The sequence below is a fragment of the Catharus ustulatus genome, chromosome 33 (assembly GCF_009819885.2).
Source record: "Catharus ustulatus isolate bCatUst1 chromosome 33, bCatUst1.pri.v2, whole genome shotgun sequence".
NCBI classification, from domain to species: domain Eukaryota; kingdom Metazoa; phylum Chordata; class Aves; order Passeriformes; family Turdidae; genus Catharus; species Catharus ustulatus.
The window spans coordinates 348,919-376,216 of record NC_046253.1 but is presented as its reverse complement, the minus strand read 5'-3'; the positions used below and the strand labels follow the sequence as shown (position 1 = coordinate 376,216).

The following is a 27,298-nucleotide window of genomic DNA, read 5'->3' as shown; positions in this document are numbered from 1 at the left end:
CGGGAATACCGAGAAAAACCTCGGGAATACCGGGAACAGCCCCGGGAAAACAGCAGCCATCAACGGGAAAAAACAGAAACGCAGGAAAAACGCCCCAACCCCCTAAAAAAACACCTGAAACTTTCAGGAAAACTCCAGAACCTGCTGGGAAAATTCCAGAATTTCTGGGAAATCATCAGAACCCTCTGGAAAAAAAAAACCCTGGAAAGGCAGGGAGCTGAGCTCGATTCAAGTTCTCTTTATTTGGGGAGGGGGCGTGAGTGGAGCAATAAATAAACCCCCCCCCCCACCCTGAGCAGCCTCTGTGAATTTTGGGGGGGGTCCGGGAATTTGGGGAGGGGTCCCCAAAATTCGGGGGTGTTTGGGGGAATTTGGGGAGGGGGTGGAGGGGCAGTAGTGACCCAAACAGCCCCAATTTGGGGAGGGGGAGGTGCACACAGCCCCCCCCCACCTCCCCGGGCCGATCCAGTGTTTTTTTGGGGAGGGGTCTCAGAGGAAAAACGAACTCGTCCGAGTTGGTTTTTTGGGGGCGTTTTTTGGTTTTTTGGAGGAGGGGAGGGGGCGGCCCCGGGGAGGGTCGAGGGTCTGATCCTGAGCGAGCCCCTCGGCCAAAGTGAAGATGGGATAACGCTCCCCACCCGAGGGAGGGGTCAGCACCTGTAAAAAAAAAAGGGGAGGGGGTCAGCACTGAGAAAAAGGGGGGGATGAGACCCCCCCAGCCCCCTCCCCAGGGGTCTCACCTGAGCCAGGTCCCCCCGAGCTGCTCCAGCTCCGTCCCAGCGGCGTAAAAACCAAAGTGCAGCTGGGATCCATCTTCCCAAAGACATTTTCCGTGGGAAGCAGCAGTGGAAGGACTTAGGGGGGCAGGAAAATGTTGGGGAGGGGGCGTCAGGCTGAGCCCCCCGCCCCTCAGAGCGGCACCAACCTGGAGGGGGAAATTCTCCCGAGTTGTGTCCACGCAGGGTTGGCAGAGATGCGGGCCAGGTAGGCAGGGAATCACCTGGGGGGGGGGATGGAGGGGTTGGGGACCCCCTGAGACCCCCCTGAGACCCCCCCGGGACCCCCCGGGACCCCTCCCACCGGATCGGTACCTTGGAAGCCGAGGAAGAAGAGCGAGTGCCGCGGTTTCCCCCGATGATGCCGAGACAGGAGCGGAGCTGCAGCAGCTCCTGGGGGGGAGACACCGGGATTGGTACCGGGAATGGACGGGATCGATTGATCGGCACCGGGATGATCGATCGGCACCGGGATTGAACTCCGGCACCGGGATTGGCACCGGGAATGGACCGGGATCGATCGATTGGCACCGGGATCGATCTCCTGGCACCGGGATTGGCACCGGGATTGATCGATTGGCACCGGGAATGGACCGGGATCGATCGATCGGCCACCGGGATTGATCGATCGGCACCGGGATTGAACTCCCGGCACCGGGATTGGTACCGGGAATGGACCGGGATCGATTGATCGGCACCGGGATTGAACTCCGGCACGGGGAATGGACCGGGATTGAATTCCCGGCACTGGGATTGATTGATCGGCACCAGGATTGATCTCCTGACACCGGGATTGGCACGGGATCGAACTCCGCACCGGGATCAATCTCCTGTCACCGGGAATGGGCACTGGATCGATCTCCTGACACAGGGATCGATCTCCCGGCACCAGGACGATCTCCCAGCACCGGATTGGCACCGGGATTGAACTCCCGGCACCAGGATCGATCTCCCGGCACGGGATCGATCGATCAGCACTGGGAATGGACCGGGATCGGCACCGGGATTGATCTCCCGGCACTGGGATCGATCGATCGGTACTGGGAATGGCACCGGGATCGAACTCCCGGCACCGGGAATGGACCGGGAACGGCACTGGGATTGATCTCCCGGCATGGGATCGATCGATCAGCACCGGGATTATCTCCTGACATTGGGAATGACCGAGATCGGCACCAGGATCGATCCCGGCACCGGGATCGATCTCCTGACACCGAGAACAGCGCCGGGATTGAACTCCTGGCACCGGTATTGATCTCCCGGCACCGGGATCGAGCTCCTGGCACCGGGATTCGCACCAGGATCGATTTCCTGGCACCGGGATCGATCTCCTGGTACCAGGATTGGCATCGGGATCGATCAATCAGCACCGAGATTAGCACCAGGAACGGCGCCGGGATTGAACTCCTAGCACCAGGATCGATCTCCTGACACTGGGATCGATCTCCCGGCACTGGGATCAATCGATCGGCACCGGGATTATCTCCTGACATCGGGAAGGACCGGGATCGGCACCGGGATCGATCTCCTGACACTGGGATCAGCACCGGGATCGATCAATCAGCACCGAGATTGGCACCGGGATTGAACTCCCGGCACGGGATCGATCTCCTGACACCGGGAACGGCGCCGAGATTGAAACCCCGGCACCGGGATCAATCGATCAGCACCGGGATTATCTCCTGACATTGGGAATGGACCGGGAACGGCGCCAGGATCGATCTCCCGGCGCCGGGATCGATCGATCGGCACTGGGAATGGACCGGGATCGATCTCCCGGCACCGGGATTGATCTCCCAGCAGCAGGATCAATCTCTTGACACCGGGATTGGCACCGGGAATGGACCGGGATCGAAGTCCCGGCACTCGGATCGATCTCCCGACACCAGGAACGGCGCCGGGATTGAACTCCTGGCACTGGGATTGATCTCCTGGCACCGGGATCGGCACCAGATCGATCTCCCGGCACCGGGAATGGACCGGGAACAGCACCGGGATCGATCTCCCGTCACCGGGATCAGCACCGGGACCGCCCCTGCTCGCCCCCAGACCCACCTTGACACACTCCACGTACACGGGGTTCAGGTTCTCTCCCCCCAACCGCGCCGGTACCAGCAGGACGAGCCCACGGCGCTGCCCCGGTGATCCCAATCCTGGTGATCCCGGTGATCCCAATCCCGGTGATCCCGGTGATCCTGATCCCGGTGCTCCCGGTGATCCCGGTGTTCCGGTCCCGCTGTCCCCCCGTCAGAGTCGCCCCGCACCAACCTGGCCACGTCCCCTTTGTAAACTGCAAAAAAGGGGAGGGGGCTGCTCATTCCCAACCCCCCCAGGACCCCCCAAACCCCCCCCAAACCCCCCGTACCGGTGCAATCCTGAGCCACGTAGACGGCGAGCCCGGGGGTCTCGGTGCACGATTCCACGGCCCCCTGAGCAGGACGGGATCGGTGGGTCCGGGAAGGTCCCGGAGCCCCCTCCCCAAATTCCCCCCGAGCCCCCCGACCCCGCTCACCGCAGCAGGTGGGCGGCGATGGCCGGGCCGAACCAGTCCCCGGCGTTTTTTACCGAATTCCCGGCCCAGCTCCACGAGCCGGTGGATCCCGAACGGGGCGCGGGGGTGGTCGGAGAACCAGGACACGATGGCTCGGTGCCACCGCTCCGTGTCCCGGGGGGCTCGGGGGGCGCCTGGCAGGGGCTGAGTTCGGTGGGGGGTCCTGGGGGCGTCCTGAGGGGTCCTGGAGGTGTCCCGGGGGGTCCTGGGGTTGTTCCAGGGGGTCCCGGCCCATCCTGAGGGGTCCCGGGGCTGTCCCGAGGGGTCCCGGGGTTGTCCCGGGGGGTCCTGGGGGCGTCCCGAGGGGTCCTGGGGGTGTCCCGGGGGGTCCTGGAGCTGTCCCCGGGGGTCCTGGAGCTGTCCCAGGGGGTCCTGGGGTTGTTCCAGGGGGTCCCAGGGCTGTCCCGAGGGGTCTCGGGGCTGTTTCAGGGGGCCCTGGGGTTGTCCGAGAGGTCCTGGGGGCGTCCCGAGAGGTCTTGGGGGCGTCCCGGGGGGTCCGGGGCTGTCCCGAGGGGTCCTGGGCCCATCCTGAGGGGTCCTGGAGCTGTCCCAGGGGGTCCCGGGGTTGTCCGAGGGGTCCCGGGGTTGTCCCGAGGAGTCCTGGGGGTGTCCCGGGGGGTCCCGGGGCTGTCCCGGGGGGTCTTGGGGGCGTCCCGGGGGTCCTGGAGCTGTCCCAGGGGGTCCTGAGCCCGTCCCGGGAGGTCTTGGGCCCGTCCCAGGGGTCCTGGGCCCGTCCTGAGGGGTCCTGGGGTCGTCCCGAGGGGTCCTGGGGGCGTCCCGAGGGGTCCTGGACCCATCCTGAGGGGTCTCGGGGTTGTCCCAAGGGGTCCGAGTCCCTCTTGAGGACTCCATGCCCATCCTGGGGGGTTCCCGAGTCCATCCTCGGGGGTCCCGAGCCCACCCTCGGGGGTCCCTGCCCATTCTGGGGGGTCTCGTCCATCCTGGGCTGTCCTGGGAACATCCCCGGGGGTCCCGCGGCCGCCCGGGGGTCCCAGTGCCCGTTCTGGGGGTCCCGGTGCCCGTCCTGGGGGGTCCCGGTGCCCGTCCTGGGGGTCCCGTGTCCATCCCGGGGGGGTCGTGCCCGTCCTGGGGGGTCGCGGCTCCGGCGGGACCCCCCCGGTTCCAGCTCCAGCAGCGCCCCCGGCCACAGCCAGTCTGGAATTGGGGAGGGGGGTTTGAGGAGAGACCCCGGTTTGGGGGTCCCTCCCTGGGTTTGGGGTCCCTCCCCATGTTCAGGGGTCCCTCCCCACGCTCGGGGGTCCCTCCCCTGGTTTGGGGTCCCTCCCCAGATTTGGGGGTCCTTCCCCAGATTTTGCGGGTCTCTCCCATATTCGGGGTCCCTCCCCATTTTCGGGGGTCCCTCCCCCCCTCGGGGGTCCCTCCCCAGGCTCGGGGGTCCCTCCCCACCCTCGGGGGTCCCTCCCCACACTCGGGGTCCTCCCCATGTTCAGGGTCCCTCCCCATATTCAGGGGTCTCTCCCCATTCTCGGGGGTCCCTCCCCGTTTTGGGGGTCCCTCCCACCCTCGGGGGTCCCTCCCCACACTCGGGGGTCCCTCCCACGTTCAGTTCAGGGTCTCTCCCCACACTCGGGGGTCCCTCCCCATGTTCGGGGGTCCCTCCCCACGTTCTGGGGTCCCTCCCCCGTTTCAGGGGTCTCTCCCCAGATCTGGGGGTCTCTTCCCACGCTCGGGGGTCCCTCCCCCGTTTCAGGGGTCCCTCCCCACACTCGGGGGTCCCTCCCCCGGTTCTGGGGTCCCTCCCATGTTGGGGGGTCCCTCCCCAGTCTCGGGGGTCTCTCCCCATATTCAGGGGTCCCTCCCCTGTTCCAGGGCTCTCTCCCCAGGCTCAGGGGTCCCCCAGATTTGGGGGTCCCTCCCCATATTCAGGGTCTCTCCTCAGGTTCAGGGGTCTCTCCCCACCCTCGGGGGTCCCTCCCACGCTCGGGGTCGCTCACCCCGGCCCAGCAGGTGCAGCAGCAGCCCCTGGCCCAGCAGCATTTGGGCACTGCGCAGGGTGCAGCCCCAGCCGCAGTCGGTGGTCCGGGGGGTCCGGGGGGTCCGGGCAGGGCGGGGAATCCGCGGCGGTACGTGAGCCACAGGCGGGAGCAGAAATCCCAGCGGAACCGAGCCAGCTCCTCTGGGGGGAGAGGGATGTGAGAGACCCCCGGGATGGACCCCAGACCCACAGAGAGCCCCCAGACCCAGGGACAGCCCCCAGACCCAGGGACAGCCCCCAGACCCCTGCGGTACGTGAGCCACAGGCGGGAGCAGAAATCCCAGCGGAACCGAGCCAGCTCCTCTGGGGGAGAGGGGCTGTGAGAGACCCCCGGGATGGACCCCAGACCCACAGAGAGCCCCCAGACCCACAGAGAGCCCCCAGACCCTGACACAGCCCCCAGACCCTGCGGTACGTGAGCCACAGGCGGGAGCAGAAATCCCAGCGGAACCGAGCCAGCTCCTCGGGGGGAGAGGGGATGTGAGAGACCCCGGGATGGACCCCAGACCCACAGAGAGCCCCCAGACCCACAGAGAGCCCCCAGACCCTGAGAGAGCCCCCAGACCCACAGAGAGCCCCCAGACCCAGAGAGAGCCCCCAGACTCTCTGAACCATCCTGAGACCCCCGAGACAGCCCCTAGACCCCCGGGACAGCCCCCAGACCCAGAGAGAGCCCCCAGACCCAGAGAGAGCCCCCAGACCCTGAGACAGCCCCCAGACCCCTGCGGTTCGTGAGCCACAGGCGGGAGCAGAAATCCCAGCGGAACCGAGCCAGCTCCTCTGGGGGAGAGGGGCTGTGAGAGACCCCCGGGACAGCCCCCAGACCCACAGAGAGCCCCCAGACCCAGAGAGAGCCCCCAGACCCAGGGACAGCCCCAGACCCCTGCGGACGTGAGCCAGGCGGGAGCAGAAATCCCAGCGAACCGAGCCACTCCTCTGGGGGAGAGGGCGGTGGGAGACCCCTGAGAGAGCCCCCAGACCCCCGGGATGGACCCCAGACCCAGAGAGAGCCCCCAGACCCAGGGACAGCCCCAGACCCCTGCGGTACGTGAGCCAGGCGGGAGCAGAAATCCCAGCGGAACCGAGCCAGCTCCTCTGGGGGGAGAGGGGATGAGAGACCCCGGGATGGACCCAGACCCAGAGAGCCCCCAGCCACAGACAGCCCCCAGACCCACAGAGAGCCCCCAGACCCTGAACCATCCTGAGACCCCCGAGACAGCTCCCAGACCCTGAGACAGACCCCAGACCCAGAGAGACCCCCAGACCCCGAGACAGCCCCAAGACCCCGAGACAGCCCCCAGCACCCTCTGAACCACCCCCCACCCGGGCCGTCCCAGACCGAGACAGACCCCAGACCCTCTGAACCCCCCCACCCCCGAGACAGCCCCCAGACCCCGAACAACACCAGACTGCCCCCAGACCCTCTGAACCATCCAGAGGCCGCCCCCAGACCCCTGAGATCACCCCCAGCCCCCTGTCCCGCTCACCCCCAGCCCCCGGGACCGCCCCCCAGACCCCGAGATCACCCCCAGCCCCCTGTCCCGCTCACCCCGTTCCCCGGCTCGTAGACCCTCCCCAGCAGGTGCAGGGGGTCCCGCGGGCTGAAATGGGGCCGGGGGCGCAGCGTCCAGCCGGGGAGAGAGGGGGGTCAGAGCGGACCCCAAAACCCCGGGAGCCCAAAATCCCGGGACCCCAAATCCCAGGAGCCCAAAACCCCGGGACCCCAAATCCCCGGGACTCCAAAATCCCAACTCCAAATCCCCGGGAGCCCAAAACCCCCGACCCCAAAATCCCCGGACCCCAAATCCCCGGACCCCAAATCCCCGGACCCAAATCCCGGGACCCCAAAATCCCAAAACCCCAAAACCCCCAGACCCCAAATCCCCGGACCCCAAAATCCCGCACCCCAAAACCCGGGACCCCAAAACCCCCGACCCCAAAATCCCGGGAGCCCAAAATCCCAAAACCCCAAAACCCCCAGACCCCAAAAACCCCGGGACCCCAAACCCGGAACCCCAAAACCCCGGACCCCAAATCCCAAAACCCCAAAACCAAGAGACCCCAAAACCCCGGATCCCAAAACCCCGGGATCCAAAATCCCCGGACCCCAAATCCCCGGACCCCAAATCCCCGGGACTCCAAAATCTCGGGAGCCCAAAACCCCAAAACCCAAAATCCCGGGACCCCAAAACCCCCGGACCCCAAAAACCGCGACCCCAAAACCCCGGGAGCCCAAAACCCCGGGAGCCAAAATCCCGGGACCCCAAATCCCAAAACCCCAAATCCCCGGACCCCAAAACCCCCGGACCCCAAAACCCCGGGAGCCCAAAACCCCGCGGTCCCGGAACCGCGTCCCACCCACCCGAGACCCCCGGGATCCCGGCCCCCTGCCCGGTGTCCCGATCCCGGTATCCCGGTTCTCCATTCCCGGTGTCCCGGTTCCTGATCCCGTTCCCGGTTCTTTATTCCCGGTATCCCCGGGTCCCATTCCCGTTCCCGTTTCCCGGTTCCCGCTCCCTTTCCCGTTCCCGTTCCCACTCCTGTTCCCCCATTCCCGGTATCTCCGTGTCCCCTTTCCCCGTTCCCGGTTCTCCATTCCCGGTTCCCGATCCCGTTCCCGTTCCCCCGTTCCCTCATTCCCGATATCCCCGGTTCTCCATTCCCGGTATCCCTGTGTCCCATTCCCGTTCCCGGTTCTCCATTCCCGTTCCCGTTCCCGTTTTCGTTCCCCGTTCCCGTTCCCATTCCTGGTTCTCCACTCCCGGTATCCCGGTTCTCCGTTCCCCCATTCCCGGTATCCCCCGTTCCCGGTATCCTCCGTTCCCCATTGCCGGTATCCCGGTGTTCCATTCCCGGTTCTCCATTCCCAGTTCCCGGTTCCCGCTCTCGTTCCCCCGTTCCCGGTATCCCTGTGTCCCATTCCCGGTTCCCCATTCCCGTTCCCCCATTCCCGTTCCCCGTTCCCGGTTCCCGGTTCCCGTCCCCACCGTATTTAACGCTGTTCCAGGCCGCCAGGACCCGGCCCCGCACGCGCTGCCCGCCCCGCTCGGCCCCGGGGGGGGGTCCCGGTGCCGGTCCCGGTGCCGGTCCCGGTTCTGGTGCCGGTTCGGTCCCGGGGGGGGTCCGGTCCCTCCCCCCCCGGCTCATGGCGGCGGAGGCGGCGCGCGGGGGGGCGGGGCCCCGGAGGGGGCGTGGCCACAGCGAGGGGGCGTGGTCGCAACGAGGGGGCGTGGCCAACACAGAGGGGGCGGGATCGCTGTGAGTGGGCGTGGCCGGCACGGAGGGGGCGGAGATCACAGCGAGGGGCGGGGTTATGCAAATCAGAACAGATGGGGCGTGGTCACGGCGAGTGGGCGGGGCCTGGCAGCGACCCCGGTGCGGGGTCACTTCGGGGGTCCCAAATTTCGGGGTCTCGGGGACATTTTGGGGACATTTTGGGGGTCCCCAAATTCCGGAGGGGGTCACGGGGTCACTTCGGGGGTCCTCAAATTGCGGGGGGTCCACGGGGTCACTTCGGGGGTCCCCAAATTCCGGGGGGTCTCGGGGATTTTTGGGGACATTTTGGGGTCATTTTGGGGTCCTCGAGGGTGGCACCGTGGGGGGGGTCACGGGGACATTTTGGGGTCACTTTGGGTCCCCGGAGGTGACACCGTGGGGGGGTCACGGGGACATTTTGGGGACATTTTTGGGGTCCCCAGGGTGGCACCGTGGGGGGGTCACGGGGACATTTTGGGGTCCCTGGGGTGTGCACCATGGGGGGTCACGGGGACATTTTGGGGACATTTTGGGGACATTTTGGGGTCCCCGGGGGTGACACCGTGGGGGGGTCACGGGGACATTTGGGGTCACTTCGGGGGTCCCCAAATTCCGGGGGGGTCACGGGGACATTTTGGGGACATTTTGGGGTCCCCGGGGTGACACCATGGGGGGGGGGTCACGGGGACATTTTGGGGACATTTTGGGGACATTTTGGGGTCCCCAAATTCCGGGGGGTCTCGGGGACATTTTGGGGACATTTTGGGGTCCCAGGGGTGGCACCGGGGGGGGCCACGGGGACATTTTGGGGACATTTTGGGGTCCCCAAATTCCGGGGGGTCTCGGGACATTTTGGGGACATTTTGGGGTTCCCGGGAGTGACATCGTGGGGGGGTCACGGGGACATTTTTAGGGTCCCCTGGGGGTCACGGGGACATTTTGGGGTCACTTCGGGGGTGGCACCATGGTGGGGTCACGGAACATTTGGGGACATTTTGGGGTCCCCAGAGGTGGCACCGTGGGAGGGTCACGGGGTCATTTTGGGGGTCCCCAAATTCCGGGGGTGGGGGCGTCACGGGGCATTTTGGGGTCCGAGGGTGGCACCGTGGGGGGTCACGGGGACATTTTGGGGTCCCCGAGGGTGGCATCGTGGGGGGGTCACGGGGACATTTTGGGGTTCCCGGGAGTGACAACCGTGGGGGGGTCACGGGGATATTTTGGGGTCATTTTGGGGTCCCCAAATTCCGGGGGTGGGGGGAGTCACGGGGACATTTTGGGGACATTTGAGGGTCCCCAAATTCCGGGGGGATGTCACGGGGACATTTTGGGGTCACTTTAGGGGTCCTCAAATTCTGGGGGGGTCTCGGGGACATTTTGGGACATTTTGGGGGGTCCCCAAATTCCGGGAGGTTCACGGGGTCACTTCGGGATCCCCAAATTCCGGGGGGGTCTCGGGGACATTTTTGGGGTCCCCCGAGTGGTCTTGGGGACATTTTTGGTGTCACTTTGGACACCCCCCCCCCACAGGGGACTCTTATTGCGGCGAGGGGCGTGTCCGTGGGCGTGGCCTGTGACGTCACAGGGCTCTTATCGCGGCGGGGGCTCCTCGCGCTGCTTCGTCACGGCCCCGCCCCTCCCCTCCCCTCCCCCCCCCCCCGCCCCGGGGCCGCGGCGTGGACCGGTGAGACCCCCCAAAAATACCCCGGGACCCCCCCAAAAATACCCCGGGACCCCCCCAAAAATACCCCGGGACCCCCCCAAAAATACCCGGGACCCCCCCAAAAATATCCCCGGGACCCCCCCCCGATACCCCCGGACCGGTGGGACCCCGAGACACCCCCAAAATAATCTCAAAATCACCCCAAAATAATAAAAAATAAACCCAAAGTAATCCAAAATAACCCGAAATAAACCCAAAATAACCCAAAATAAACCCGAAATAAACCCAAAATAATCCGAAATAAACCCGAAATAAACCCGAAATAAACCCAAAATAACCCAAAATAAACCCAAAATATCCCCGGGACCCCCCCCCCGATATCCCCTGGAGCGGAGGGACCCCCAAAATAACCCCAAAATAATCCAAAATAATCCGAAATAACCCAAAATAAACCCAAAAATAATCTCAAAATTATCCAAAATAATCCGAAATAAACCCGAAATAAACCCAAAATAATCCAAAATAAACCCGAAATAAACCCGAAATAACCCCAAATCACCCCAAAATAATCCAAAATAAACCCGAAATAAACCCAAAATAATCCAAATAAACCCGAAATAAACCCGAAATAAACCCAAAATAAACTCAAAATAAACCCAAAATAACCCGAAATAAACCCAAAATAACCCGAAATAAACCCAAAATAAACCCAAAATAACCCCAAATCACCCCAAAATAACCCAAATAAACCCAAAATAAACCCAAATAAACCCAAATAAACCCAAAATATCCCGGGACCCCCCCAAATATATCCCGGGACAGGTCCAGTTCCGGCGCCGCTGCGTGAGCTGGGAGAGCGCCGCAAAACAGCTCCAAAATAACTCAAAATCGCCCCGAAACAGCTCTAAAATAACAGCAAAATAGCCCCAAAACAGCCCCAAAAATAGCTCAAAACAGCTCAAAAATCGCCCGAAATCGCCCCAAAACAACTCTAAAATAGCCCAAAACAACTCTAAAATAACCGCTAAAAGCCCCAAAAATAACCCCAAAACAACCCCAAAACCAGCTCAAAAACAGCTCCAAAATAGCCCCAAAATCACCCCAAAATAACCCCAAAATAGCCTCAAAAATAAACCCAAAACAACCCCAAAAACAGCTCAAAAACAGCTCCAAAATAGCCCCGAAATAGGCCCAAAATAGGCCCAAAACAGCTCTAAAATAACCCCAAATAACCCCAAAAATAGCCCCAAAATCGCCCCAAAATAACCCCAGAAATAACCCCAGAAATAACCCCAAAAAACCCCAAAATTACTCCAAAAATAACCCCAAAACAGCCTCAAAATCGCCCCAAAACAGCTCTAAAATAACCCCAAAATCACCCAAAATAGCCCCAAAAATAACCCCAAAATCGCCCCAAAATAGTTTCAAAAACTCACCCCAAAACAGCCCCAAAATCGCCCCAAAATAACCCCAAAATAGTTTCAAAAATCGCACCAAAATAGCTCCAAAATAACCCAAAATCACCCCAAAACAACCCCAAAATAACCCCAAAAAACCCAAAAATCGCCCCAAAATAACCCCAAAATCGTCCCAAAACAGCTCCAAAATAACCCCAAAGTAACCCCAAAAACCCCAAAATACCCCTAAAATTGCCCCAAAATAACCCCAAAACAGCCCCAAAATAACCCCAAAACAGCCCCAAAGTAACCCCAAAATAACCCCAAAATACTCCCAAAATCGCCCCAAAATAACCCCAAAATAGCCCAAAATCCCCCAAAATAACCCCAAAATAGTTTAAAAATAACCCCAAAATAACCCCAAAATCGCCCCCCGGGACCCCCGGACCCCTCCCCAAAAAGGTTCCTGTGATGGGGGGGGCTGTGTGTCCTGTCCCCCTCCGTGCCTCAGTTTCCCCGTTCTAACCCCATTTTCTCCCCCCAAATCCCACTCCTGTCCCCCTCCGTGCCTCAGTTTCCCTCCTCTGACCCCAATTTCTGTCCCCAGAACCCTCCAAAAATCCCATTGCAGGGAGATCCGACCCCCAGAACCCCCAAATCCCATTCCTGTCCCCTTCCCACTGCTGTGCCTCAGTTTCCCTCCTCTGACCCCAATTTCTGACCCCAAATCCCCCCAAAAATCCCACTCCTGTCCCCCTCCGTGCCTCAGTTTCCCCATTCTAACCCCATTTTTCCCATTCTAACCCAATTTCTGCCCCCAAATCCCCCCAAATCCCACTCCTATCTCCCTCCGTGCCTCAGTTTCCCCATTCTAACCCCATTTTCTCCCCCAAATCCCTCCTGTCCCCCTCCATGCCTCAGTTTCCCCCATTATAATCCAATTTCCCCATTCTAACCCCATTTTCTCCCCCCAAATCCCATTCTTGTCCCCCTCCGTGCCTCAGTTTCCCCATTCTACCCCCATTTTCCCCTCTCTAACCCCATTTTCTCCCCGAAATCCCATTCCTGACCCGCTCCCCACCCTCCGTGCCTCAGTTTCCCCATTCTAACCCCATTTTCTCCCCCAAATCCCATTCCTATCCCCTCCCTGCCTCAGTTTCCCCATTCTAACCCCATTTTCCCCTCTCTTTACCCCATTTTGTTCCCCTAAATCCATTCCTGTCCCCCTCTCCACCCTCCGTGCCTCAGTTTCCCCATTCTAACCCCATTTTTTCCATTCACTCCCATTTTCTCCCCCATAAACCCCCAAATCCATTCCTGTCCCCTCCGTGCCTCAGTTTCCCCATTCTACCACCCAATTTCCCCCATTCTAACCCCATTTTCTGCCTCAAATCCCATTCCTATCCCCCTCCCCACCCTCTGTGCCTCAGTTTCCCCATTCTAACCCCATTTTTTTCCCCACAGCCCCACCACCACCATGTCTCACCCCTCTCCACCCCTCCGGCACTCCCCGCCGAAATCTCCCCATCCCCGGGCAGCACCTCCCGCCTCTTCTCCCTCCCGGACCACCCCGCCTCCGCTTTGGCCACCATGAACGATCTCCGCCTCCGCGGCGAGCTCTGCGACGTCACCCTGCGTGTCCGGCACGGCCGGGACGCGGCTCCCACCGAGCTCCGGGCTCACCGCCTGGTCCTGGCCGCCGCCAGCCCGGTGTTCCGGGCCATGTTCACGGCCGGGCTCCGCGAGAAGGGCCTGGAGGAGGTGCCCATCGAAGGGGTGCACCCCGGGCCATGGAGGCTTGGTGGAGTTCGCCTACACGGCGGCGGTGGCCGTGGGCGAGCGCTGCGTGCTGTCCCTGCTGCACGGGGCGCTCATGTACCAGGTGTGTGGTATATTTGAAATAATTTCACGATTATAAACCGCAGCATTTGTCTAAAATTTGGTCCGAACCCAAAGCGCGGCTTATAATCAGGTGTGGTTTATAGGTGTGGTTTATAGGTGTGATTTATATACGGACAAAGAACAAAAAGTTGGTGTTTAGTTTGGTGTCTGCTGAGAAATGGAGAATGTAAACCCCCTCTCTCCAAATTATTATAATTTCACGATTATAAACCACACAGTTTTGACTAAAATTTTGGTCTGAACCCAAAGCGTGGTTTATAATCAGGTGTGGTTTATCGGTGTGGTTTATATACGGACAAAGAACAAAAAAGTTGGTGTTTAGTTTGGTGTCTGCTGAGAAATGGAGAATGTAAACCCCCTCTCTCCCAATTATAATTTCACAATTATAAGCCGCACCATTTTGACTAAAATTTTGGTCGGAACCCAAAGCGCGGCTTATAATCAGGTGTGGTTTATAGGTGTGGTTTATTTACGGACAAAGAACGAAAAGTTGGTGTTTAGTTTGGTGTCTGCTGAGAAATGGAGAATGGAAACCCCCTCTCTCCAAATTATTATAATTTCACGATTATAAGTCGCACCGTTTTGACTAAAATTTTGGTCCGAACCCAAAGCGCGGCTTATAATCAGGTGTGGTTTATAGGTGTGGTTTATATACAGACAAAGAAAAAAATTTTTCTGTTTTAGTTTGGTGTGTGCTGAGAAGGGCAGGAGCTTCTCTTTGAAATGGAGAATGTATCACGATTATAAGCCGCACCATTTTGTCTAAAATTTGGTCCGAACCCAAAGCGTGGTTTATAATCAGGTGTGGTTTATAGGTGTGGTTTATATACGCACAAAGAACAAAAAGTTGGTGTTTAGTTTGGTGTCTGCTGAGAAATGGAGAATGAAAACCCCCTCCCTCCAAATTACAGTAATTTCACCATTATAAGCCGCAGCGTTTTGTCTAAAATTTTGGTCCGAACCCAAAGCGCGGCTTATAATCAGGTGTGGTTTATAGGTGTGGTTTATATACGGACAAAGAACAAAAAGTTGCTGTTTTAGTTTGGTGTGTGCTGAGAAAGGCAGGAGCTTCTCTTTGAAATGGAGAATGTATCACGATTATAACCGCACCATTTTGTCTAAAATTTGGTCCGAACCCAAAGCGCGGCTTATAATCAGGTGTGGTTTATAGGTGTGGTTTATATACGGACAAAGAACAAAAAGTTGGTGTTTTAGTTTGGTGTGTGCTGAGAAATGGAGAATGTAAACCCCCTCTCTCCAAATTACAGTAATTTCACACATTATAAGCCGCACCGTTTTGACTAAATTTTGGTCCGAGCCCAAAGTGTGGTTTATAATCAGGTGTGGTTTATCGGTGTGGTTTTATACGGACAAAGAACAAAAATTTTCTGTTTTAGTTTGGTGTGTGCTGAGAAAGGCAGGAACTTCTCTTTGAAATGCAGAATGTAAACCCCCTCCCTCCAAATTACAGTAATTTCACCATTATAAGCCGCGCCGTTTTGACTAAAATTTTGGTCTGAACCCAAAGCGCGGCTTAAAGTTTTGGGGCCTTAGTAGCAAAAATAATAAATTTCTAAAACTGTATAGTTTAAGCAACTTAAGTTTTTACTTTATTAGCAAACAAATTGAGCTTTGTTAGCAAACAGGGTTTTGTTAGTAAAGAGAAACTATATAAACTTTTATTAAGTTTGATGAATAAATTTTGTTTTAATCTCATCACAGGTGGACGCGGTGGTGAAGGCGTGCTGCTCGTTCCTGGCGGGCAGCTGCACCCCAGCAATGCCATCGGCATCGCGGCGCTGGCGGAGAGGTTGGGGTTCTGGAGCTGCAGGAGAAGGCCAGAGAGTATATTTATATGAATTTTGCTGAGGTGAGAGGGGATACAGAGAGGTTTGGGGGGATTTGAGGAGGTTTGGGGAGGATTCAGGGGGTTTGGGGGGTATTTGGAGGCATTGGAGGGGAGTTCAGGGGTTTTGGGGGGTCTGGGGGGGGATTCAGGGAGTTTTAGGGGGATCCCCCCGAGTGCCTGGGCTGCCTGGAGCTGCAGGAGAAGGCCAGGGAGTACATCTATATAAATTTTGCTGAGGTGAGAGGGTGATACAGGGGGTTTGGGGGGTTTTAGGGGTGTGGAGGGGGTTTGGGAATGGGAGACACTGTGCACAGACCCCACCTGGAATGCCTGGAGCTGCAGGAGAGGGCCAGGGAGTATATTTGCATGAATTTTGCTGAGGTGAGAGGGTGATACAGGGGGTCTGGGAGGTTTTTGGGGGGGATTCAGGGGGTTTTTAGGGGGATTTGGGGGGGTTTGGGAGTGGGGGGGACACCATGGAGGACCCCTGGGCTGCCTGGAGCTGCAGGAGAGGGCCAGGGAGTACATCTATATGAATTTTGCTGAGGTGAGGGGGTGATACAGGGGGTTTGGGGGGTTTTAGGGGGGATTCAGGGGGTCTGGGAGGATCCCCCAGAGTGCCTGGGATGCCTGGAGCTGCAGGAGAGGCCAGGGAGTACATCTATATAAATTTTGCTGAGGTGAGAGGGTGATACAGGGGGTTTGGGGGGGGATTTGAGGAGGTTTGGGGAGGGATTCAGGGGGTTTGGGGGGGTATTGGAGGCATTAGAGGGGAATTCAGGGTTTTTGGGGGTCTGGGGGGGGATTCAGGGAGTTTTAGGGGGATCCCCCTGAGTGCCTGGGGTGCCTGGAGCTGCAGGAGAAGGCCAGGGAGTACATCTATATGAATTTTGCTGAGGTGAGGGGTGATACAGGGGTTTGGGGGGGATTTGGGGGAGATTTGGAGGGTTTGGGGGGGATTCAGGGGGTCTGGGGGTTTTAGGGGGAATTTGGGGGGTTTGGGAATGAGAGGGGGAGCCCCAAGCACCTGAGCTACCTGTAGCTGCAGGAGAAGGCCAGGAAGTACATCTACATTTTGAGCTGATATTTCACCTTTTTAACATTTCCCTCATCTTCTATCACCTTTTTTCCCCTATTCCAGGTCTCCAAACAAGAAGAATTCCTCTCCTCTCCCACTGCCAGCTCGCCGCCCTGCTCAGCCGCGACGAGCTCAACGTGCGCAGCGAGTCCGAGGTGTTCCAGGCGTGCTTGGCCTGGGTCCACCAGCACCGGGAATCCCGCGCTCCCTTCCTGCCCGCCCTGCTCCGCGCCGTGCGCTGCCACGCCCTCACACCTCGCTTCCTCCGCGCCAGCTCCGCCGCGACCTCGGCCGCGACGCCCTGCGCTACCTGGCCGAGGTTTTCCGCGACCTGGCGCTGCACAGACCCTCGGGGGACCCTCCAGGCAGGACCCCCAAGGTTAAACAGCTGATTTATGCGGCTGGGGGGTATCTCAGGAGGTCGTTGAGCACGTTGGAGGCGTTTGACCCCGTGTGTGGTTCGTGGGTGAGGTTGGCAGAGATGGAGACGCCGCGCTCGGGGCTGGCTGGGTGTGCAGTGGGGGGTTGTTTTACGCCGTCGGGGGCAGGAACAACTCACCCGAGGGCAACACGGACTCGGCGGCCGTGGATTGTTACAACCCCGTCAGCGGGAGGTGGTCGCCGTGCGCGCCCATGAGCGTCCCCAGGAACCGGATCGGAGTCGGGGTGATCGACGGGCTGATCTACGCCGTGGGGGGGTCACACGGGTGTAATCATCACTGCTCGGTGGAGAGGTGGGTGGGGGGGAAATGGGGCTGGGGGGAAATGGGGCTGGGGGGTCACACGGGTGTAATCATCACTGCTCGGTGGAGAGGTGGGTGGGGGGGAAATGGGGCTGGGGGGGTCACACGGGTGTAATCATCATTGCTCGGTGGAGAGGTGGGTGGGGGATTCAGAGGGGTTGGGGGTTCAAAGGGGCTGGGGGGGTAAAAGGGACTGGGGGAGTTAAAAGGGGTTGGGGTTAAAATGGGGCTGGGGGGGAAATGGGGCTGGGGGGTTAGAAAAGGTTGGGGGGTTAAACGGGGTTTGGGGTGGAAATGGGGTTGGGGGTTTAAAAGGGGTTGGGGGGGTTCAAAGGGGTTGGGGGGTAAATGGGGCTGGGGGGTAAAATGGGGCTGGGGGGTTAAAAAGGAGTTGGGGATAAAATGGGGCTGGGGCTTTAAAAGGGTCTGGGGGGTCACACGGGTGTAATCATCACTGCTCGGTGGAGAGGTGGGTTGGGGGTTTAAAAAGGGGTTGGGGATAAATGGGGTTGGTGGGGGTAAAAGGGGTTTGGGGGGTAAATGGGGCTGGAGGGTCAGAAAAGGTTGGGGGGCTTATAAAGGCTTGGGGGGATTAAAAGGGGTTTGGGGTGTAAATGGGGCTGGGGGTTTAGAAAGGGTTGGGGGTTAAAAGAGGTTGGGAGGTAAAAAGGGTTGGGGGCTCAGAAAGGGTTAGGGGGGTTCAAAGGGGTTGAGGGATAAAAAGGGGCTGGGATGTTTCATTCCCCTTCTGGTTGGATTTTTTCCCCTCTGTGTGGGCTCATTCCCTTTCTGGGTGTTTAATTCCCATTTTGGCTGGGATTTTTTCCCCTCTGTGTGGGTTTATTCCCCTCTGGGTGGACTCATTCCCTTTCTGGGTGTTTCATTCCGTTTTTTGTTGGGTTTATTCCCCTCTGGTTGGGTTTATTCCCGTTTTGGGTGTTTAATTCCCATTTTGACTGGGTTTATTCTCCTCTGGGTGTGCTCATTCCCTTTTTGAGTGTTTTATTCCCCTTCTGGCTGGATTTTTTTTCCCCTCTGGGTGTTTCATTCCCCTTTTGAGTGTTTAATTCCCATTTTTTGTTGGGTTTATTCCCCCTCTGGTTGGGTTTATTCCCCTTTTGGGTGTTTAATTCCCATTTTTTGTTGGGTTTATTCCCCCTCTGGCTGTTTTTTTCCCCCTCCGGCTGTTCCCTCCCCTCCCTAACCCCTCTCCCCGCCCAGGTACGAGCCCGAGCGGGACGAGTGGGCTCTGGTGGCCCCGATGGGGACGCGGCGGATCGGGGTGGGGGTGGCGGTGCTGAACCGGCTCCTGTACGCCGTGGGCGGCTTCGACGGCAGCGCCCGGCTCAGCTCGGCCGAGCGGTACCACCCGGAACGGGACAGCTGGCAGCCCATCCCCCCCATGGCCACGGTCCGCAGCGGGGCAGGTCCGTGGGGAGGGGTCTGGGGAATTTGGGGAGGGGTCCTGGGGGATTTGGGGGGTCCTGGGTGAGGTTTGGGGGAGTTTGGGGGGTTGGTACCACCCGGAACGGGACTGCTGGCAGCCCATCCCCCCCATGGCCACGGTCCGGAGCGGGGCAGGTCCGTGGGGAGGGGTCTCACAGGGGTTTGAGGGGGTTTTGGGGGTCTTAGAGGGGTTTTAGGGGGGTTTTGGGGGGTTGGTACCACCCGGAACGGGACAGCTGGCAGCCCATCCCCCCCATGGCCACGGTCCGCAGCGGGGCAGGTCCGTGGGGAGGGGGCTGGGGAATTTGGGGAGGGGTCTCATAGGGGTTTGGGGGTTTGGGGAGGGGTCTCAGAGGGGTTTTGGGGGTTGGTACCACCCGGAACGGGACAGCTGGCAGCCCATCCCCCGATGGCCACGGTCCGGAGTGGGGCAGGTCCGTGGGGAGGGGTCTCAGAGGGGTTTGGGGGGGATTTGGGGGGTCTCAGAGGGGTTTGGGGGGTCGCAGAGGGGTCTCAGAGGGGTTTTGGGGGGCTTGGAGGGGTCCTGGGTGAGATTTGGGGGGCTGATCCCACTCTTAGAGGGATTTGGGGACCCATACCCACATGGCCACCATCCCCAGGGACACTCAGTGAGTTTTTTGGGATCTTCTGTGAATTTTTTGGGATGCTCTGTGGGTCCCCAGGGATGCTCAGTGAGTTTTTTGGGATGCTCAGTGAGGTTTTGGGATGCTCTGTGGGTTTTTGGGATTCTCTGTGGGTCCCCAAGGATGCTCAGTGAGTTTTTGGGGTCCCCACCCCCCTTCCTGTGTGTTTTTTGGGGTCCCCAGGGATGCTCTGTGAGGTTTTTGGGCTTTTCTGTGAGGTTTTTGGGATTCTCAATGAGGTTTTTGGGATGCTCTGTGGGTCCCCAGAGATGCTCAGTGTTGTTTTTGGGGTCCCCACCCCCCTTCCCGTGTGTTTTTGGGGTCCCCACCCCCTTCCCGTGTGTTTTTGGGGTCCCCAGGGGTGCTCTGTGAGTTTTTTGGGATGCTCTGTGTGTTCCCATGAGCACTCAGTGAGGTTTTTGGGGTCCCCACCACCCTTCCCGTGTTGTTTTTGGGGTCCCCAGGGATGCTCAGTGAGGTTTTTGGGATGCTCTGTGGGTCCCCAGGAACCCTCAGTGAGTTTTTTGGGGATGCTCTGTGGGTTTTTTGGGATGCTCAGTGAGTTTTTGGGATTCTCTGTGAGTTTTTTGGGATGCTCAGTGAGTTTTTGGGATTCTCTGTGGGTCCCCAGGAACCCTCAGTGAGTTTTTGGGATGTTCTGTGAGGTTTTAGGGATGCTCAGTGAGTTTTTGGGATTCTCTGTGAGGTTTTTGGGATGCCCAGGGACACTCAGTGAATTTTTGGGGTCCCCACGAACCCTGCCTGATTTATTTGGGATCCCCACCCCCCTTGCTGTATTTTTTTGGGGTCCCCAGGGGTGCTCTGTGAGTTTTTTGGGATTCTCAGTGAGGTTTTTGGGATGCTCTGTGGGTCCCCAGAGATGCTCAGTGTTGTTTTTGGGGTCCCCCCTTCCTGTGTTGTTTTTGGGGTCCCCACCACCCTGCCTCTTTGTTTTTTGGGGTCCCACGAGCCCTGCTGTTTGTTTTTTGGGGTCCCCAGGGATGCTCTGTGAGATTTTTGGGATGCTCTGTGTGTTCCCATGAATGCTCAGTGAGTTTTTGGGATTCTCTGTGGGTCCCCAGGGATGCTTTGTGAGTTTTTTGGGATGCTCTGTGAGTTTTTGGGATTCTCAGTGAATTTTTTGGGATGCTCAGTGAGTTTTTGGGATTCTCAGTGAGTTTTTTTGGATGCTCTGTGCGTTCCCATGAACACTCAGTGAGGTTTTGGGGTCCCCACCACCCTGACTGTTTTATTTGGGATCCCCACCCCCTACCTGTGTGTTTTTTGGGGTCCCCAGGGATGCTCTGTGAGTTTTTTGGGATTCTCTGTGAGTTTTTTTGGATGCTCAGGGTTGCTCTGTGGGGTTTTGGGATGCTCTGTGGGTTCCCAGGGATGCTCAGTGAATTTTTTGGGATGCTCAGGGACACTCAGTGAGTTTTTGGGATCCCCACCCCCCTTCCCCTGTTGTTTTTGGGATCCCCACCCCCTTGCTGTATTTTTTTGGGGTCCCCAGGGGTGTGTGCCCTCGGGAACTGCCTCTATGCCATGGGGGGCTACGACGGCTCCCAGCAGCTGAGCAGCACCGAGCGCTTCCGCGCCGACACCGAGACCTGGAGCTTCGTGGCACCCATGGGGCACCGGCGCAGCGCGCTGGGGGTGACGGCGTTCCGGGGGAAAATCTACGTGTTGGGTATGGAAAAAATCATCTGGGGGGGCAAAAAAATCACCTGGGGGATCCAAAAAATCATCTGGGGGGCAAAAAAAATCATCTGGGGGGACAAAAATTATCTGGGGGGATAAAAAAAATCACCTGGGGGGATCCAAAACCTGGGGGTGACGGCCTTCAGGGGGAAAATCTACGTGCTGGGTATGGAAAAAATCATCTGGGGGGCAAAAAAATCATCTGGGGGTCTGAAAAACCTGGGGGTGACGGCGTTCCGGGGGAAAATCTATGTCCTGGGTATGGAAAAAATCATCTGGGGGGGCAAAAAAATCACCTGGGGGTGACGGCGTTCCGGGGGAAAATCTATGTGCTGGGTATGGGGGAAACCCAAAAAATTATCTGGGGGATCCAAAAATCACCTGGGGGCCAAAAATTATCTGGGGGGGTCTGAAAAACCTGGGGGTGACGGCGTTCCGGGGGAAAATCTACGTGTTGGGTATGGAAAAATCATCTGGGGATCCAGAAATTACCTGGGGGATCAAAAAACCTGGGGGTGACGGCGTTCAGGGGGAAAATCTATGTCCTGGGTATGGGGGAAACCTAAAAAATTATCTGGGGGGATCAAAATTACCTGGGGGGATCAAAAATTACCTGGGGGGATCCAAAACCTGGGGGTGACGGCGTTCCGGGGGAAAATCTACATGTTGGGTATGGAAAAAATTATCTGGGGGGGAAAAAATCATCTGGGGTCTGAAAAACCTGGGGGACGGCGTTCCGGGGGAAAATCTATGTCCTGGGTATGGAAAAAATCATCTGGGGGGCAAAAAAATCATCTGGGGGGATCCAAAAATCACCTGGGGGATCAAAAAATGACCTGGGGGGATCCAAAACGTGGGGGGACGGCGTTCAGGGGGAAAATCTACGTGTTGGGTATGGAAAAAATCATCTGGGGGATCCAAAAATTACCTGGGGGATCCAAAACCTGGGGGTGACGGCGTTCCGGGGGAAAATCTACGTGTTGGGTACAAGGAAACCCAAAAACTTACCTGGGGGGGCAAAAAAATCATCTGGGGGGATCCAAAACCTGGGGGTGACGGCGTTCAGAGGGAAAATCTACGTGTTGGGTATGGGGGAAACCTAAAAAATTATCTGGGGGGATCTAAAATTACCTGGGGGGGCAAAAAATTACCTGGGGGTTCTTGGGGACATGGGGGAATCTCAGGGCCTTTTGGGGGATCTGTTTGGGACTCTAGGAAGAGCTCTGGGGTCTGTTCTGGGCTCTGGTTTCTGTTTGGGGTTCAGGGCTGTGTTTGGGGCTCTGGTTTCTCTTTGGGGTCTCTTTGGGGCCTCTTTGGGGCTCTGTTTTCTGTTTGGGGTTCTGGGCTGTGTTTGAGGTTCTGGGCTGTGTTTGGGGTCTCTTTGGGGTTCTGGTTTCTCTTTGGGGTCTGTTTGGGTCTCTGGTTTCTGTTTGTGGTTTCTGTTTGGGGTCTGTTCTGGGCTCTGTTTTCTCTTTGGGCCTCTGCTTTCTCTTTGGGGCTCTGGTTTCTGTTTGGGGCTCTGTTTTCTGTTCTGGGCTCTGGTTTCTGTTTGTGGTTTCTCTTTGGGGTTCTGGTTTCTGTTCAGGACTCTGAGAAGGGTTCTGGGCTGTGTTTGGGGTCTGTTCTGGGCTCTGGTTTCTGTTTGGGATTTGTTTGGGTCTCTGTTTTCTCTTTGGGGCTCTGGTTTCTCTTCAGGGCTCTGTTTGGGGTTCTGGTTTCTGCTCGGGGCTCTGGTTTCTCTCCAGGGCTGTGGGAAGGGCTCTGGGCTGTGTTTGGGGTCTCTTTGGGGCTCTGTTTTCTGTTGGGGTCTGTTCTGGGCTCTGGTTTCTGTTCAGGGCTCTGGGAAGGGTTCTGGCTCTGTTCAGGGTTCTGGGTTGTGTTTGGGGTCTGTTTGGGTCTCTGTTTTCTGTTTGGGATCTGTTCTGGGCTCTGGTTTCTGTTTGTAGTTTCTGTTTGGGGCTCTGGGTTCTATTTGGGGTTCTGGTTTCTATTTGGGGTTCTGGTTTCTGTTCAGAGCTGTGTTTGGGGTTCAGGGCTGTGTTTGGGTCTCTTTGGGTCTCTGGTTTCTCTTTGGGGTCTCTTTGGGTCTCTGTTTTCTCTTTGGGGCTCTGGTTTCTCTTCAGGGCTGTGTTTGGGGTTCTGGTTTCTGTTTGGGGTTCTGGTTTCTGCTTGGGGCTCTGGGCTGTGTTTGGGGCTCTGGTTTGTGTTTGGGGTCTGTTCAGGGCTCTGGGAAGGGTTCAGGACTGTTTTGGGGTTCTGGGCTCTGTTTGGGGTTCTGGTTTCTATTTGGAGTTCTGGTTTCTGTTCAGGGCTGTGTTTGGGGTTTCTTTGGGCTCTGAGTCTGTTCTGGGCTCTGGTTGGGCTGTGTTTGGGGTTCAGGGCTGTGTTTGGGGTCTGTTTGAGTCTCTATTTTCTCTCTGGTTTCTCTCTGTCTCTCTCCTTTCTCTCTCTCCTGCTGCGATCCCATTCCCCGCCCCATTTTGGGGGGTGGTCCCACCCTGATTTCCCCCTCCCCATTTCCCTGCAGGGGGCTACGGGCCACTCCTTCCTGGACTCTGTGGAGTGCTACGACCCCGAGAGCGACGCCTGGACCGAGGTGGCCCCGATGCCCTCGGGGCGCAGCGGGCTGGGGGTGGCCGTGACCATGGAGCCCTGTCCCCCCCAGAGCCCCCCCGAGGACGGGGAGACCCCCCCGGGGGGACCCTGCTGACCCCGGCGCCGCTGGGGGGGCGCTGGGTGCAGCCCCGCACCCGAAATTCCCTTTTTTTAAATTTTTTTTAAATTTTTTTTTCTTTTTTTTTTAATTTTTTTAAATTTTTTTTCGATTTTTTTTGGGTTTTTGGGTTTTTTTCCAACCCCTCCCCAAAATTTTATCCCCCCCCAGCGGCCAATCGAGGGGTGCAGAGGGTGGGGGTCGACATCAGAGAGACCCCACCCCAAAAAAAAGGATTTTTGGGGTTTTTTTATCTTTTTTTTTCTTTTTTTTTTGGTTTTTTTGGGTTTTTTTGGGGTTTTTTTGGGGTTTTTTTGGTTTTTTTTTGTCCCAACCCCACAAAATTCCACCCAATCGAGGGGTGCAGAGGGTGGGGGGCGACATCAGAGACCCCCACCCCAAAAAAAGGATTTTTCTTTTTTTTTTTTTTTTTTGGGTTTTTTTTGGGTTTTTTTGGGGTTTTTTTTGGGTTTTTTTGGTTTTTTTTGTCCCCACCCCCCATCAAAATTCCACCCAATCGAGGGGTGCAAGGGGTGGGGGCGACATCAGAGACCCCCACCCCAAAAAAAAAAAGTTGGGGGGGCTCTGGGTGCAGCCCCGCACCCCAATTTCCCTTTTTTTTATTTTTTTTTTATTTTTTTTTCTATTTTTTTTGGTTTTTTTGGGTTTTTTCCAACCCTCCCCAAAATTTTATCCCCCCCCAGCGGCCAATCGAGGGGTACAGAGGGTGGGGGGCAACATCAGAGAGACCCCACCCCAAAAAAAGGATTTTTCTTTTTTTTTTTTTTTTTTTTTCTTTTTTTCTCTTTTTTTTTGGTTTTTTGGGGGCTTTTTTTGGTTTTTTGGTTTTTTTGTCCCAACCCCCATCAAAATTCCACCCAATCGAGGGGTGCAGAGGGTGGGGGCGACATCAGAGAGACCCCACCCCAAAAAAAAGGATTTTTTTTTTTTTTTCATTTTTTTTTGGGTTTTTTTGGGGTTTTTTTTTGTTTTTTGGGTTTTTTTCCAACCCTCCCCAAAATTTTATCCCCCAGCGGCCAATCGAGGGGTGCAAGGGGTGGGGGGCGACATCAGAGAGACCCCACCCCAAAAAAAAGGATTTTTGGGTTTTTTTTATCTTTTTTTTTTTTTTTTTTTTTTGGTTTTTTTTGGGGTTTTTTTGGGTTTTTTGGGTTTTTTTTGGAGTTTTTTTGGGTTTTTTTGGGTTTTTTTGTCCCAACCCCCATCAAAATTCCACCCAATCGAGGGGTGCAAGGGGTGGGGGGCGACATCAGAGAGACCCCACCCCAAAAAAAAGGATTTTTGGGTTTTTTTTATCCTTTTTCTTCTTTTTTTTTCTATTTTTTGGGGATTTTTTTGGGTTTTTTTGGTTTTTTTGTCCTCAAACCCCCCCTCCCCAAAATTTTACCCCCCCCAGCGGCCAATCGAGGGGTGCAAGGGGTGGGGGGCGACATCAGAGAGACCCCACCCCAAAAAAAAGGATTTTTCTTTTTTTTTTGGGTTTTTTTTGGGGTTTTTTTGGGTTTTTTGTCCCAACCCCATCAAAATTCCACCCAATCGAGGGGTGCAAGAGGTGGGGGCGACATCAGAGCGACCCCACCCCAAAAAAAAGGATTTTTGGGGTTTTTTTTACCTTTTTTTTTCTTTTTTTTGGGTTTTTTTTGGGTTTTTTTTGGTTTTTTTATCCTCAAACCCCCCTCCCCAAAATTCCACCCCCTCCCCAGCGGCCAACCGAGGGGTGCAGGGGGTGGGGGGGGGACATCAGAGAGACCCCACCCCAAAAAAAGGATTTTTCTGTTTCTTTTTTTTTTTCTTTTTTTTTGGTTTTTTTGGGATTTTTTGGGGTTTTTTTTCTTTTTTTTTTTTTTTTTCCGTTTTTTTTGTCCTCAAACGCCCCCTCCCCAAAATTTTATCCCCCCCAGCGGCCAATCGAGGGGTACAGAGGGTGGGGGGCGCCATCAGAAACCCCCCACCCCAAAAAAAAAATAAAAAAACTTTTCCTCCACCCCCTCCCCTTATTTCCCCACCCATTTTTCACCTCTCAACCCAAATAAATCCCATTGTGCTTTAATGGGGAGGGTCCCACGTGCAGGGGGGGGTCGCAGACCCTCGGGGACCCCCTGGTGGGCACGGGGGTCTCCGGGGACCCCACTGGGTGGGCACCAAACCCCAGAGGAAATCGCTGATGAAAATTCCCGAGTGCTGGGAGCCGTCCATGTCCAGGGGCACGGCGATGTCGGGGCCGTAGTGAACTGGGGAGGGGGCACACACACACGGGGGGGTTGGGGAGGGGTCTTTGGGGGGTTTTTGGGGGGGTTTTGGGGGGTACTCACTGCCTCGGATCCGGCCTGGCTCGGCGGTGTAGTCCCAGTCGATTCTGCTGATCTCGTAGTAGAGCTGAGCCACGTAGCTGGGGAGGGGGGGGAGGAATTGGGGAGGGGTCTTGGGGGTTTGGGTGGGGTTTGGGGATCCTGGGGGGGTTTGGGGATCCTGGGGGGGGGGATGGAGGAGTTTGGGGGGTCCTGGGGGGTTTGGGGGATCCGCAGGTGGGTTTTGGGGTCTCCAGGGTGGGATTTGGGGGGTCCTGGGGGAGTTTTGGGGGGTCCTGGGGGGTTTTGGGGGTCCTGGGGATCCTAGGGTGGGGTTTGGGGGGTCCTGGGGAGGGGGGGGGGGATTTGGGGAGGGGTCTTGGGGGGTTTGGGGGGTCCTGGGGGGGTTTGGGGGGGATTTGGGGTGTCCTGGGGGGGGTTTGGGGATCCTGGAGGGATTTGGGGAGGGGTCTTGGGGGGTTTGGGGGATCCTGAGGGGGGGATGGAGGAGTTTGGGGGTCCTGGGGGGGTTTTGGGGATCCTGGAGGGTCCTGGGAGAGTTTGGGGGTCCTGGGGGTCTCCAGGGTGGGATTTGGGGGATCCTGGGAGGGGGGTGGAGGATTGGGGGAGGGGTCTTGGGGGGGTTTGGGGGTCCTGGGGGATTTGGGGGTCCTCAGGTGGGTTTTGGGGTCTCCAGGGGTTTTTGGGGATCCTGGGGGTCTCCAGGGTGGGGCTTGGGGGGTCCTGGGGGGGGGGATGGAGGAGTTGGGGTGTCCTGGGGGGGTTTTGGGGTCCCCAGGGTGGGTTTGGGGGGTCCTGGGGAGGGGTGGAGGGATTTGGGGAGGGGTCTTGGGGGGTTTGGGGGTCCTGGGGGGAGGATGGAGGGGTTTGGGGGGTCCTGGAGGGTTTTGGGGGGTCCTGGGGGGGTTTTGGGGGTCTCCAGGGTGGGATTTGGGGGATCCTGGGGAGGGGGGTGGAGGATTTGGGGGGGGTCTTGGGGGGGTTTGGGTGGGGTTTGGGGGGTTCTGGGGGGAGGATGGAGGAGTTTGGGGGGTCCTGGGGGGGTTTGAGGGGTCCTGGGGGGATCCTGGGGGGCTTTGGGGGGGATTTGGGGTGTCCTGGGGGGGGTTTGGGGATCCTGGAGGATTTTGGGAGGGGTCTTGGGGGGTTTTGGGGTGTCCTGGAGGGGTTTTGGGGGTCCCCAGGGTGGGGTTTTGGGGATCCTGGGGTGTTCGGGGTCTCCTGGGGGGGTTTTGGAGGGTCCTGGGGGGGGTTTGG

The 27,298-nt window shown here is 57.7% G+C and overlaps 2 protein-coding genes across 2 annotated transcripts; one reads left to right on the top strand and one right to left on the bottom strand.

Annotated features, from left to right (window-relative positions):
* Nucleotides 1-123: 123 nt before the first annotated feature.
* On the bottom strand, nucleotides 124-8,470 carry ATG4D (autophagy related 4D cysteine peptidase). Its single transcript, XM_033083675.1, is given in 16 exon segments — nucleotides 124-185; nucleotides 567-657; nucleotides 926-1,000; nucleotides 1,081-1,127; nucleotides 1,130-1,169; nucleotides 2,832-2,929; nucleotides 2,971-3,066; nucleotides 3,142-3,206; nucleotides 3,289-3,332; nucleotides 3,334-3,636; nucleotides 3,749-4,482; nucleotides 5,283-5,382; nucleotides 5,385-5,696; nucleotides 5,967-6,104; nucleotides 6,873-6,957; nucleotides 8,313-8,470. Coding segments are annotated over 16 exon segments (2,448 nt in total).
* KEAP1 (kelch like ECH associated protein 1) lies at nucleotides 8,469-23,723 on the top strand. Its single transcript, XM_033083674.1, is given in 14 exon segments — nucleotides 8,469-8,581; nucleotides 10,232-10,259; nucleotides 13,100-13,422; nucleotides 13,424-13,517; nucleotides 15,260-15,296; nucleotides 15,299-15,347; nucleotides 16,197-16,284; nucleotides 16,528-16,549; nucleotides 16,552-16,728; nucleotides 16,731-16,982; nucleotides 16,985-17,198; nucleotides 18,429-18,634; nucleotides 20,811-20,988; nucleotides 23,525-23,723. Coding segments are annotated over 14 exon segments (1,965 nt in total). The 3' UTR covers nucleotides 23,709-23,723.
* The last annotated feature ends 3,575 nt before the right edge of the window (nucleotides 23,724-27,298 follow it).